The sequence below is a fragment of the Haliotis rubra genome, unplaced genomic scaffold (assembly GCF_003918875.1).
Source record: "Haliotis rubra isolate DU_JTF1 unplaced genomic scaffold, ASM391887v1 Scf14, whole genome shotgun sequence".
NCBI classification, from domain to species: Eukaryota; Metazoa; Mollusca; class Gastropoda; order Lepetellida; family Haliotidae; genus Haliotis; species Haliotis rubra.
In genome coordinates, this window is record NW_025765336.1 from 3162407 (window position 1) to 3177563 (window position 15157).

The following is a 15157-nucleotide window of genomic DNA, read 5'->3' on the forward strand; positions in this document are numbered from 1 at the left end:
GACGAGAAAGCGATGGCCCTAATCAGCCACCATATATAAGGGATAAGAGTTTATTTCATTCTACAAAGGGAAAATGTCCGATTTAGTTATATCACAAATACCTAATTTACTAGTTACATAGAATAAGAATTTGTACTAAGGACATGTCACATCTGTCACATATGAAGTTAAATGCACATTCGGTGGACCATACATTGAATAACTGACAATTTAGAGCGTGGCAATAGTTGTCCGTTGTGTGTCTGAATGATAACGATTGTATTGGGGAATTAATTCCAGCTGTTAAACATCATGTTTCTTTCGTGTTGCCAGCTGTTCTGCAGTGGACGGGTGGAGTACAGTGGACAGCCAATCGGCCTCATCGTGGCAGGTAGAGTGAGTGAGTGAGTGAGTGAGTTAATATTTAACGTCACATCGGCAATATTTCAGCCATATCGTGACGAGAACATTTGACTCGTGGCAGGTAGAGTTGGCAGGAATAAGTAATGTACTATATCGTCATGTAGCTGTTATCTCACGCCGAAGACCCGGGTTCGATTCCCCACATGGGTTCAATGTATGAAGCCCATTTCTGGTGCCCCCCGCTGTGATGTTGCTGGAATATTGGTAAATGCAGCATAAGGCTAAACTCACTCAATCACCATTTGTTATTCAGCTGGAATAGTGATAAGGGCTATGTTATCAACAAATGGATTAAATAAACAAAGCGCCATGTTTTTGTAATTACTTCAGTTTGAAAAACCTTTCTTGTTCTGAATAGAAAACTAATTCCAGCAATCAGTGTTCATGGACATCGATACCTTTAGAATGGTTTTAGTTCATTCTTCAGTTGCAAGTATAATTCGGTCAGGGAACCAGTATATTTTATCTGGTATATGATATTTGCCAACTTCATTACTACCACATGCAAATCAACTAAACTAACAAACACAGAGAGAGAGAGAGAGAGACAGAGACAGAGAGAGAGAGAGAGAGAGAGAGAGAGAGAGAGACAGACAGACAGAGAGAGAGAGAGAGAGACAGAGAGAGAGAAGAGAGAGAGAGAGAGATTATAATAATGTTATTCATTTGTATAGCGCTTATATCCAATGTAGCACTGCTCCAAAGCGCTGTTGTCCATAAGTCTGCATTTATGTTTTGTTGAAGTACGCACAAAACAATGAGGTTTTAGTATTTATTTGAGGAGATTAAGTGTCTGACCTGTTCTGATCTCTTCTAGCAAGTTGTTCCACAGCAATGGTCCAGCAATTGCGAAATATGTGTGTGTCTGTGTGCGTGCGTGTGTGTGTGTGTGTGAGCGAGCGAGTGTGTATAAGGAACATTTACAGATTAACACGCAACACCAGGAGGCTGCAGCAAGAAATCAGAGATATTATTCGAAAATGCACAACACTCGCTCAATTTTTTTATTTGCAAATCCGGAAACATTCGTCCATTACTGGTCCTGGTCTGTTTCTTGAGTCCATAGAAACGTATACGCAAACGTATAACCATTCAAACGTAATCGAAAAACTTGTAAAAATATATTTTCAGTTGACAAACTATCAGCTGACACAGCAGCCAGCATGGTGAAGGTTACCTACAAGAACGTCCACCCTCCAATCATTACCATGGAAGATGCTATTCAGAAGAAGTCCATATTTCCAAATGTTGCCAAGGAATTGAAAGTTGGTGATGCTGCAGGTAACTAATTATTTTATAATTGTCTGAATATATTAATCTGATTATGAATATTTCTCGATTTAAAGTCTCCATGTATATGGTTTTAATTGTTTAAGGATGTGAGTCACTCAGTTATTTCGGTAAACGCATACAAAATATTGAACAGGAGATGGAAATGTTCTCTTTTTGCAGCTGCAATTGCGGGATCGGACAAAAAGGTTACTGGCACCGTCAAGATTAAACATCAGGCCCACTTTCACCTGGAAGCACAGGTAAGTAGTACATGTAAAGATCACATTAGCGCGAATGTCACTTCGATGTTTGAATGTTAATATTAAGAGAAGTGAAGTTCCGCCGCTTCAGTAAGATTCCAGTCATGTCACCACCTGGATACCTGAAACAGCTGTAAATGTACATTTAGCAATGACGTGAAGGATTTAATTATCGTCGCTGCTGTTTCCAAGTTACATTGTAATCTTTCCAACGTTTTCAGTGATGTATTTGCCTTTCCTATTTAATCGGTGGTGTGAACTTAATTTATTACGGTGTTACGCTTCGTTACATATGTTTGTAGTGAGTGAGTGAGTATGGTTTTAGTCCGCTTTCAGCAATATTCCAGCAATATCACGGCGGGGGACCCCAGAAATGGGCTTCACACATTGTACCCATGTTGGGAATCGAACCCGGGTCTTTGGCGTGACGTGCTAACGCTTTAACCACTTGGCTACCCCACCGCCCACCATATACTTGTAATGGTGCATTCATCATAACATGTACATATATTCATGGGCAAATCATTTATTACGTGCGTCTACTTATATGGGAAATACGGTAACAATGTCCTTCCCTTCATGCAGCACACAGCACTCACACCGGAGACTTGAAGTAAAAGCGAAATGCGTATAATAATGCGTCATTAAAGCGTCAATAATGCGTATACTTCCATGTCACGTATGGTGTACTAATAATGCACTTTGTGAAAGTACATTTATCATCCAATACTGGTTTCCAGATGAGATATCACTTGTAGAAGAGCAAGCGATATCTTTTAGGAGATATCGTTATGGTACGTTTTGAGCTAATCGCTGATTGGTCAATATTTTTGGACTACTTTCATCTCCCTTACCTGTAAACAAAGATGGAAACAGCAATGAGTTATTTTTTTATGATTTGATCTTACGACATAAAAGTTTACATGAAATGACACCAAGAAATGATGAAACTTTTATGTGCTTGCATTTAATGACGTAATGGTGTCACTCGTTCCAACTTCCAACCCCTCCGTTCACTTGTGTGTATTCATACGCGAGTCTTCAAATGAACTTGTTATAGGTGACGTGTCGTTTTTGATTTATCTTGAACGACAAATTAAATATGATATTGGATGATAAATAGAATCTCGCCATCGTGTCTTTTGATATCAAATATATCACTACTCGTTGATAAAAGCCTCAGAGTTTTCTCACTTTTATCAACTCGTGATGATGTATTTGATATGAAAAGACACTCGACTGAGATTTTCTATGTGTAAGATTCCCTTGTATGGCTGGTATAAGCTATACAAAGATACACGTTTACGTATAAAATAACCTTGCATGGTACACGATATATAACTATATGTATTCCCAGATCTGTGTGTGCTACCCAGACGAGGACGGGGTGGGAGTCCATCTTCATTGCGCCACACAATGGTCAGACATTGTACAGCAGGCCGTAGCCAGAGTCCTCAACATCAAGCAAAGCAGGTATCTAGTTATCCTATCTTGTTGGATGTTGTTTGCTTGATAAATAAACCATTTATACAAGGTAGTATGTACGTACTGGCGTCAGTGAATATAAGCGACGCTCTATACCGACATTGTGCAATGGCCCTCAGTCAACCAGGGCCATGTTTCAGCTATCGTAGCGCTACGACTGTCGTATGTCTATGTTACAGTACATGAGATACGACAGTCTCTTAGCGCTACGATAGTCGTAAGTGCCATACATTAACATTAACTTACGACTATCTTAGCACTAAGAGAGCCTCGAAAATCTAGGCCCAGGGCCTCATTTCATAAAACGATCATAGCGCTAAGGTGATCGTAATTCCCATTCTTTAACATAGACTTACGTCAGTCGTAGCGCTAAGATCGCTTTGTGAAACGGGTCACAGGGCCCCCCGCTCCACAAAGCGATCTCAGGTTAGAGAGTTATTATCACCTCAGCGCTTAGATCCCTCTGTTCAGCGGGGTCCTGGTTGATTCTGTGTCATTATCATGTCTTTCTACCATAATATTTGGCTCTAACCATACGCATGTATGTTTGCAGAAAGTTTGGTCGAATACCGCTCCTTGGCACTTCAGTCAGTTTCATTGCTAAAACTCTCAGACAATCAATTTGCACCTCTTTCAAAAAAGGGGACGGTCTGGTATCCTAGTGGTTAAAGCGTTAGCTCGTCACGCCGAAGACCCGGGTTCGATTCCCCACATGGGCACAATGTGTGGAGGACATTTCCGGTGTCCCCCGCCGTGATATTGTTAAAAGCGGCGTAAAACTAAACTCACTCACTCACTCTTTCAAACAAGAGTGTTGCTTTGTGTCCAAACAACGTGAGATAGCGTAGAGGGAACGTCTTAATCTGTTTTGTCACTGTAAATGAGTTTTAACACATCAGGTGTTCAGATTTTGACTCACTCTCTTTTAAGCATAAGTGTCAAGGTCAAACGTCTTGGAGGATCCTTTGGAGCAAGGATAACTCGTGCAAACTTAACAGCTTGTGCCACAGCTCTCGCCACACATGTGATGAGAAGGTGGGTTGAATGCACGACTAGGTGAATTACCCGCTAATGTTGATGTTCTAGTATCTTAATTACTTGTACGTGTGTTACTATATGCGTGAGTCTGCGTGAGTGAGCGCATATTTGATAAATGAATGAGTTCATTAATGGTTAAAGACTCAGACAAAAGATTTAATCGTGTCCTTCACAATTAACAGCTACGTTAAACACTGATTGCAACTTTCAGACCTGTCCGCCTGGAAATGAACTTCCACACCAACATGAAGACTGTAGGGAAGCGTTATCCCTATCTGGCAAATTATACAGTAAGGAACAAATTTATGAACATGCCTGTTACATGCCTACATTTCTCAGATGGGATGGTGACATGAGATGCATTATCGGTTTAATTCACGGTTCTGACAACACTTCAACAGTGATATTATACTTCAGTAATTTCGAATTTTTATTTGCAATATTAACTTGGAATATCAAACACACGTTCCTTCTGACAGCAACCATAGTTAGACGATACAAGTGATAAACCTGATTTATTCACTTCCATGCCACTCTAACACATATTTGTCATTCTGGCTGCTACGTTATTTCAATGGCATTTCGCTGTTTGCATTCAGCGTTTTGATAACGTTTGAATTTTTTTGTCAAAATAAATTTTAAGTGTATACCTTCTTTTGCTGACAGTGAGTTTACTGAACCAGTGATATTTATATGGTCACCAGATATTCATGAATCATATTAAGGAATATTTGGAGCCATGGAAACGTACAAAGTGATATTCTTGACGTTGGAATGGATTAATTTAGAATGAGTGATCCTGTTAATTGATCTGATACCCCATATGGCAAGACATATTGACTTATATATAATATATAGTGAGTTTAGTTTTACACCGCTTTTAGCAATATTACAGCAATATAACGGCGGGGAACACCCACACATATAAAGAGACCTAGACATCGATATATGGAGGTGTGTTATTATGATAAGAACAAATGCTGTATATCATGTGCAGTTTCCATGCACCCATACTTGGAGTTACATGCACTCATTTGCTTCTCTGAAACCAGATCGGCGTCAACAATGATGGGAAACTAAATGGGATCCAACTGAGAGCCAATGCCGACTGTGGAATATCACCCAATGACTCTTACCTTGCTAAAAATCCTGTATTTATGGACAATGGTGATATATCAGCACGTTATAATTTTAAGAAATAATCATTATTAATTTTGTAATTTCGCTGCTTCCCCTTTTTATCTATATTTTTAACAATACCTACAATAAAATGTTGAAGAAAATATGAACGTTAATATTTTATGAAGATAGTTTATTTTGGAACTTAATGTGATGGTCCCTTAAAATATTTTCATAGCTCCTTTGGACGACGAAGGTTTAATGACGGACCTTATATGCATATCGCAAGTGTAATCTTTAATGTGCAGACAGGTTTCTATCTCTAACTATCTGGTCTCTGTCGTTTTAACGGCAAATCACCATCCTAAGTTTGTTTCTGGTGAATACAACTATGTCCAATCTTTTCAGCCTACTACTGCCCAGCATGGGATTACAAACCAGTAGCCCTGAAGACAAACCTCCCAACAAACACATACTGCAGGTCGCCAGGTAGTAATCCCAAATGTGGTGGAACATTGCTTACAGTAATCCTTTCCTTTCCTTACGGTACTCCCGTTGTAATGGGTGTTCATGAAATCTTCAGAGTAACCAAAATATAATCTCAACAAGGATATTGTAATCCTGTCGACCATTCTTGTAACAACCACCATGCAAGCTTTGACGACTTTCCATTCGTATAATCTGTTCATACGAATTACAATTCATGTTTCTCGAAAATAGAACGATAAAACCCTATCACGTCCATAAGAAATCTCTGCTCAAGCAGAGTCGATTGCACAATTCTGACTATATCATGAGAATGTGTGTGATGGGCCCCACATTCAGTAGTCATACTAGGGTGTCATATCTTCTTCCAGGATCCTGTCCAACCATCTTCATCATGGAGACGATGATGGATCACGCCGCCAAAGAATTGAACATGGATCCGCTGGAGTTCAGGAAACTCAACCTGTTCAACAAAGGCCAGGTGAGATGGGGCCAAACATCTAACCCCACCAAATACACAAGCATTTGTTTCACTATAGCGGCAAGAACAACATACCGGCATGAAATGTTTGAAAAGACATTTTCAATTCAGACTGCAGAAAGTACATGAATTTGTTTTATTTTTCCTCAGACAACTGTCAACGGAACTATTCTGAAGTATTGCAACATCAAGCATATTGTCGCTGAACTGGAGAAGTCAGCCAGTGTCTCGGCTAGAAAACAACAGGTTGCAGCATTCAACCAGGTACACGCGCTTTCATAGTTTTCTCTAAATGGGTTTTGATGATTAGATCATCAAGTTAACCATACAATAGTCAGAGTGAGTGAGTAATTTTTTACGCCGCGTTTAGCAATATTCCAGCAGTATCAAGGAAGGGGACACCAGAAATGTGCTTTTCACATCGTACCCATGTGGGGAATCGAACCCAGGTCTTCGGCGTGACGAGCGAACGCTTTAACCATCAGTCAACCCCATCGCCCCCAATAGCCAGAGTGGTTATTCCCGTATGAAGAGAGACTTGTATCCCAGCATATGATATATTCCAGCAACTGCTCCAGAACCTATTACGTTTTTGTGTAAATATTTCTGTTTATGTTACGGAGTGATATAAAAATCGCGAATGTTAACTCAGAAATCAGAACAAAATTGTGTAAAGTCCTCAAATCTTCCTCGTATCTCCCCAACTAGTAATTGTCTCATCACAAAATTTCTCCAACGACCAAGCTGGCCCGTGACTGTTAACAACTAAGGGAGGTGACTCTAAGTCACATTTTCAGTTGGGATCTGGCTACTTCAGCTCTGGATATATTAAGGGCAGTTCAATCGTCTGCTGCCGCTGGCAATCACTCACACCCAAGACACTTACAATAATCAATATGCATATTGGTTTCTTTATCTAAAGCATAACTCTACTCTGGCCATCGGTTGTCAAACATCAACATCGTTGTCTGTTTAAATCTACAAGGTTAATCGGATAGTCCAAGTATTGTGTCGTATTGTTATGCCAAATGTAGCACCCATCTAACGTTGTCTTCAAGTGCCAATAGCAACCTAAAAGCAACCGAAATGTTTAACAGAAATTACAAAATGTTTTAGACAATACTTTATATACATAATTTTTAATTAAAAAAAGATCATTCCCATATTGAGTGTCCAGAAAATAATACTCGGTTATCTTATGACCATCTCCGGGGCGGTGGGGTAGCCTAGTGGTTAAAGCGTTCGCTCGTCATGCCGGAGATCCGGGTTCGATTCCCCACATGGGTACAATGTGTGAAGCCCATTTCTGGTGTCCCTCGCCGTGATATAGCTGGAATATTGTTAAAAGTGGCGTAAAACTGAACTCACTCACTCACTATAACCATCTCCCATAAACTTCATTCCAAGTTTACAATGATAGTCCAAATGGTGACGTGATATTTGTTTCACATTCTCTCATTGAATTCATGGGCAACTTAAGATGAGTAGAATCTCTTAACTGATCACCTAAACACAACAGAAATTACAAGTAAGGTTTTTAACCAAGATCTATAGCAAACAATTTCATTGATGTTTTAACGAAGCAGTAACCGAGAAAGTGTTCCAGAAAGTAAATCCTGTGATTGTGTTCTGTCACTCACAATTTGATTGCAGGCTAACAGGTGGAAGAAAAGGGGAATTGCTGTCATGCCTCTCCGATGGAACGTGGACTACGCACACGCCACCTTCAACGTCTACATGACCATCTACCACGGGGACGGATCCGTGGCCCTCTCCATCGGTGGAGTGGAAATGGGACAGGGAATAAACATGAAGGTTGCTCAGTTTGGAAATACAATAGCTCATATGTGCATTTCCATTAAAGAACCAATACCTTAGTAATATTAATATGCGTGTATCAGTCTAATAGGGATATACTGATACAAAAAAGCTCCCACTGTGACATCTTGTGTGGATGCAGGGTCTGAATGCATAGGACATCAGTATCCATATACACCTTTCTTTGACTTGGATGATGATGACTTGAATAATGCCATCATGAATTATTTTTAATTTTTACCTTTTATATTTATTTTTATTTAGTTCACTAGGCACGGGCGTGTTGGTATTACAATGTTTTAAAGAGAAAATATAAACATGGTGTTATATAGAACAATAAAACTTGCTAAAGAGCCAATTTTAAAGGAATTGTCCAAAAGGCATCTCAATCATACTTCGATTCCCCACATGGAATAAATTATATGGTAGCTTCCCTGATGGTTGATAGTAAGCATTATTGAGAGAAATGCATGGCTTATTTTTAGAGAAGTGTGGTGTGATAAAGTGCCGTTAACGCCGTTAACAGTAGTCAAGCAGAATGACGGTGGTCTGTAAATAATTCGACTCTGGATTAGACAATCCAGAGACACAACATGGGCATCTGTCTACATGCATGGAGATAACCTGACCACCCGATCCCGTTATGTGGTGATGAAGACTAGTTTAAACTCGGATTGACATGAGTCATATATCTGTTATACTCTCACGAACTCTCACTGATAGTAAAGCAGCTTACACCTATATCAGAAAAAGAATAGAATGTTAACATATATTTTATGAACATCATAAGAACTTGATAATTACAGATGATGCAAATATGTGCCTATGAGCTGGGCATCCCCATTGATACGATCAAGGTGAAACCAACCACCACCCTGGCCGACTCCAACTCCTACACTACCGGCGGAAGCATCACGACGGATGTGAACGCATTGGTAAATAGAGTTTCGTTTCTATATAAGTGCACCGAACACAGCCTATGGTGCAAAGCTACAGAGCTCTACTTGTTCTGTATATTGCTCCATATGATTAAAGGGGCGGGGGGTAGCCTAGTGGCTAAAGCGTTGGCTCGTCACGCCGAAGACCCGGGTTCGATTCTCCACATGGGTACAATGTGTTTAGCCCGTTTCTGGTGTCCCCCGCCGTGATATTGCTGGAATATTGCTAAAAGCGGCGTAAAACTAAACTCAGTCAGTCAGTCAGCCATATGATTATATATACAATTGTCATGCGCATTTTTCCATGCACAATGCATGTTCGAAGCGCCCAAATGATCTGTGTGTTACTATTACTCCGGATAACCAAATCTGCCTTTTGGGCGCTAGAAGGTTATATTCACATGACTTGATCCCACCGGGTACCCATTATCTGCTGGGTGAACATAGGCAATTTGAAACAAACTCACTTGCCTAAGGTGAGACCAAATGTATATCTTGTGCTTCGTTGTGGGCAGGAAACTAGCCTCACATCGTCATTGAGGAAACGTGATAAAGTTAAAGTTAGATTGCTTAAGAGTCAATACACATTCAGAACGATCTCTCTGGTGTGTCAAAATGGCGAACGTGACACTGCACAAGCGGAAGTGAACATTGTCGTGTGATCTTGGCCCCGACACTTAAATTTGATATCCCTCCTCTTCAGCGCTACCTTCAAGATAGAATAGTAAATATGCTGTTTGCTGACCTTCTGATCGCTGTTGCTGGTCAAAATCGTAGAATTCACAAGGTTCGGGCTGTGTCAAACGTATAAATCTCTTCTTAAAGGGAGTCGTGCAGTGCTGTCAACAACTAAAGGCCCGGATGGCCCCGGTCAAGGCCAAGATGTCGAACCCTACCTGGCAGCAGCTTGCAGCTACGAGCTACGCCCAAGGGGTGGACTTGTCAGCCAGATCCGCGTAAGTATGCATGACATAATAATATTTGCGATCAAACCCAGTTGAAATATGTTAACTGATGACGCCATAAATGCAGTGATGTTCTTGTCGTTGTGATGACGCTCAGTGAGATGGAAACGCACAGAACGAGATTGTATCATTGTCGTCATGATGTCGCTCACATAGAAACGAATAGAACATCCGGGATGGTGCCGACGGAGAGGATCAGACCACAATATTCTTCATAACATAGTCGATGGTATAACTATATAATAAAATATGAAATACGTTTATTATATAAATGCATGAAGATAACGGGATTTTGAGGGTGACTGGCTTATTTCAATCATTGGCATTTTTGTAATGCGTCTTAAGACTCTTTCAACTGGCAGCAAGTTGCAAACCTATATTTGAGTAATTTACTCCATGAAGTGTTCGAAAGCCGGAATTCAAAGCCAGGTATTGTAATGTCATAATTCAAGGCTATTCTACAGCGCGATATTCTGTCAGACTAATAAATCGCTACACGATTTACATCGACATCGTCATTTGCAGGACATATCCAACTGGAGATTTCAGTGACTACAACATTTATGGTGCCACGTGCACAGAAGTTGAGGTGGACATCTTGACCGGGGAGAACCAGATCAACAGAGTGGACCTACTGTATGACTGTGGAGAGAGGTAAGACCAACAGAGTGGACCGACTGTATGACTGTGGAGAGAGGTAAGACCAACAGAGTGGACCTACTGTATGACTGTGGAGAGAGGTGAGACCAACAGAGTGGACCTACTGGACCAGACCAACAGAGTGGACTGACTGGGGAGAGGTAAGAGATGGACCCAACAGACTGTGGAGAGAGGTGAGACCTACTGTATGACTGTGGAGAGAGGTAAGATCAACAGAGTGGACCTACTGTATGACTGTGGAGAGAGGTAAGACCAACAGAGTGGACCTACTGTATGACTGTGGAGAGAGGTAAGACCAACAGAGTGGACATACTGTATGACTGTGGGGAGAGGTAAGACCAACAGAGTGGACCTACCGTGGTTGACCGTGTGTGACCGTGGTTGAAGTTTTATTAAGTATTTCATTCACACGAGTTCCCCAGCACGTTTATCTAACATGTTTATATGTTCTGTCCTTGGTTGATTCAGCAATATTCCAGCTATATGGCGGCGGCCTGTAAATAATCGAGTCTGGACCAGACAATCCAGTGATCAACAGCATGCGCATCGATCTGTGCAATTGGGAACCAATGACATGTGTCAACGGTTGTCTCCCATTTGTTACACATGCCAGTTGTTACACACTCTGATATTGCCATTTGTTACACAGTCAGGTTGGGGGTTCATTACTGCTATACCTACAACTATAATGGACTAGCCCACACTGCTCAGTAGAAGGATTTTATAGTAAAGCAGCTTAACCGTCAAATGGATCAAAGGGATTAAGAACAAGCAGTTTTGATGTTGTTTTACTCAAGAAATGTTTGTTTGATTAAAGATATTTTTATAGTTAGCATTTGATATTTACATTCAGTTGTTTTTATCTTGAGATGATTTCTTCTTCTCAAGGCGGGATTAACTATTGAGTAAAGTTAACTCAATTATATTGAGAAAATACATCATTTACTATAAATGCCTGGGGATGACCCTTGCACATTAACCATGGCTGTTATACAAAAAGTAGTGTATGTCACATCGCAGTGAGGCAGATCACAAGTTCTTTTTGAAGGATTCCTCTACAACAAGTCCACAACACGACAGACATGTCAGCACTGGCAATGCATTGTTAAGACCCGCAAGGGCAAATGCACAACAGTTGGAGATCTTGTCAGGAATGTTTCTGACCACAGTCATCCACCAGAAAATGTCACTCGGGGTAAGTTTATCGGCAGTCTCAGGAAAAGAACTAGAGAAGAGACAACCCACATGCATGACTTCTACTCTGACCTCAAGACTTTGAACTTGAAGCTATCCAGGCTGTCGAAGCTAAGTTCCCTAATGCCGAGATCAAGGGATGTTTCTTTGATTTCCTTCAAGCCATATAGCGCAAGACACAAACTTGGATTAGCCAGACTCTACAAGGATAACCCCAGTGTTCAGATGTGGATTCAACGTGCTGCAGTACTTCCACTCCTTCCCATAGATCTGGTGCAAGACACGTGGCTGGAATCCATGAACTCAACTCCTGACACCCCTCATTCAGTGGACTTCAATGACTACATTGTTGCCAACTGGGTGGATGACGACGCCAGATTTCCTATGCACCTATGGAACCACCACCAGACCAGAGGACCGCGCACTAACAACAATCTCGAGGGCTTCCACAACAGACTAAACCGGATCTTGCCACACGACCATCCGAACATCTACAGGTTCATCACCGTCATCCGCCAGATCGAGTTCGCAGACCGAGCCAAGCTGTTTCAGATCGACTTCGGTGCAGCTCCTCCTACCAGAAAGCGAGTGTACAGGAGTTGGAGAACAGAACCCAGAGACTGAAGAGCAAGCTTCACCAGGGGACCAGGACACCACTTGACTTCCTTGATGCCATCGGACATTTGATTAAGCTTGGTTGAGACTCTTGCTATGTGAAATCTATGTGCTGAGTTGAATCAGTGGTTTAAAAATAAATGATAAAAGACATCGAAGAATGATGAACTTCATATACATGGATTTGCTAACAAATGCATATAAAATGCAATAAAATGATATGTAGTTCTAATCAATTGGGTTGCGTTCTCTTTCTATGTCTGCAACGAGTATGGACTATCCCATTCTTCACTAATAGGTAATAGGTGTGTGCAGTGGTCTGTGACCTTATGTGTATTGGGGTGTGTAACAACTGGCATGTGTAACAAATGGGAGGATACCGCCTGACCACCCGATCCCGTTAGTCGCTTCTTACGACAAGCATAGTCGCCTGTTGTGGCAAGCATGGGTTGCTGAAGACCTATTCTACCCCTGATCTTCACGGGTCTTGTGGAAATGTGAGATGCCATGATTAGATTACATATCAATATTAAATTTTAATGTGGGTCGGACAATTTTAGACGAGTAGCTATATTCATATAGCTTCCTTTAGTGGAAACCTCTGCAACAAACTATTCTGTCTGTACAGGAATACAAACCTCCAATGCCCAAAGACATTCCTATCGACTTCCGCATCCAGTTCCTGAAGAACGCACCCAACCCACGTGGAGTCCTGAGGGCCAAAGGTAATGGAACCATCAGTATCAGCTTATGGATATACACACTGTGTTAACACTTCTTGATAAGATATATATAATGGCGCTCAGTTTCACAAAACAAAATCAAGCTGTTCTTGGGTGATACTTGAAGTTACACGCCAACATTAATTTTGTCTCTGGACATATAGATATTTCATTTTCTGTGGGTATTTCATAGATAACGATTCTCAGGTTATGTCAAGGATAGTTTTCTCTGAGTATCTCCTATATAATTGTTGTGTTTCAGCTGTAGGCGAGCCACCCGTCTGTATGTCTGCATCAGCGTTGTTTGCTGTGAAACACGCCATCGAGGCTGCCAGAAAGGAAATCTCACAGGACTCATACTTCCGACTTGGTATATACAAAGAAAAACTATTCAAGTTTCGCTACTATCAGTTTTTTTTATAAAGAAATTAGGTTTATTTTAAAGCCAACTTAGTAGATACGTCACTAACAAAATTAGAGATATTTTATTAAATGTTGGACGTGGAGGTTAAAGGGCATTATATACCTCAGTGATATATATTTCATTATGCATGTCTATTTTATCCCTCTATTTGTCATTAAGTATATGAAGCTGAATCTATGCTGGGGACAAAATGACCAAATTCACCAAACTTTTTTCAACAAGAGACGCACAATTACTTCGGTGATCTTGTTCTGCTGTGTCAGATTCTCTTGGTCAAATTAAGCGATGTGGGCAAGCCAAAATCTAAATTGTTAAGTACAAAATTCTCTAAATACCTGGGAATCTCCTTTTCAGAAGACCGCGAATACACATTAAATGTCGTGCTTTGATTTCATCACTTACAATGATATAAACAAGATGTATACCATATATGTTACATGATGAAATGATAACCAAAGGATTTGTCATCCTGCTGGACATGTTCGTGTCAGTTAGTACTTAATGTCTAATTATGAGTTATGGAATGATGATATACCAGGGTTGGAACCACGGAATTCAATAAACGTTGGTCACAGTATTGGCTTAAATTCTGGTTTATTTTGGATGCTTATATTTTGGACCATCCAATGTTATTGGGAATGTAAACGCAGGAATTGCACCGTCTACTGAATGATGAATTGATTTATTTATATGTTTAGACGGCCCAGCCACAGTGGAGAACATACAGACAGCCTGCCAACTCGACACCTCCCAGTTGGTGTATGGGACCTAGGTCAACCGAGCCCACGTCACCAACTCTGTGGAGCACGGATCAGCGTTGAAGATTAGGGAAACATGCTTTGAAATGTCACGTTGAACAAGCAAGTTTCATTTGCTACTGCTTTGTTTCAGTGAATCACATTACGCTTGTCAGCGAACAAGTTATTCCATGACACTGAACAAACCAAATGAAACTGAAATGTTACAGCTTCTATATATTCACACATTGAAACCGAAAACTGAAGAGCACGCGATCGCATGTTAATGTTACAATGTCTCAGTCTTCACTTGCATAACACCTAGCAGGTTTTACTCCTTAAATGGTAAATAAAAACATTTGTATGTCTAGAGACTCCCAGAACACCACATTTTACATTCAGAAGGAAATCGGACGTTTTAACACATTTTATCGTTGTTATAGTTAATTTGATCTGTAAAGTTGCGCAATAATGCAAACTACATCTGTATTATTTGATTAAACACAATGTTTTACCTCTGTACACCTGTCGCAATGATATG

At 40.6% G+C, this 15157-nt stretch overlaps 1 protein-coding gene across 1 annotated transcript in view; it reads left to right on the plus strand.

The window, feature by feature from the left end:
* Positions 1 to 15157, plus strand: part of LOC124268795 (xanthine dehydrogenase-like) — a 72613-nt gene that overhangs the window by 20187 nt on the left and 37269 nt on the right. The window contains exons 18-31 of the mRNA XM_046703818.1: positions 313 to 370; positions 1534 to 1683; positions 1855 to 1934; positions 3292 to 3407; positions 4350 to 4454; positions 4669 to 4747; positions 5510 to 5624; positions 5985 to 6065; positions 6434 to 6543; positions 6694 to 6807; positions 8197 to 8358; positions 9168 to 9296; positions 10125 to 10255; positions 10790 to 10918. Coding sequence (XP_046559774.1) covers positions 313 to 370; positions 1534 to 1683; positions 1855 to 1934; positions 3292 to 3407; positions 4350 to 4454; positions 4669 to 4747; positions 5510 to 5624; positions 5985 to 6065; positions 6434 to 6543; positions 6694 to 6807; positions 8197 to 8358; positions 9168 to 9296; positions 10125 to 10255; positions 10790 to 10918 — 1559 coding nt within the window. The remainder of the gene's footprint in view (positions 1 to 312; positions 371 to 1533; positions 1684 to 1854; positions 1935 to 3291; positions 3408 to 4349; positions 4455 to 4668; positions 4748 to 5509; positions 5625 to 5984; positions 6066 to 6433; positions 6544 to 6693; positions 6808 to 8196; positions 8359 to 9167; positions 9297 to 10124; positions 10256 to 10789; positions 10919 to 15157) is intronic.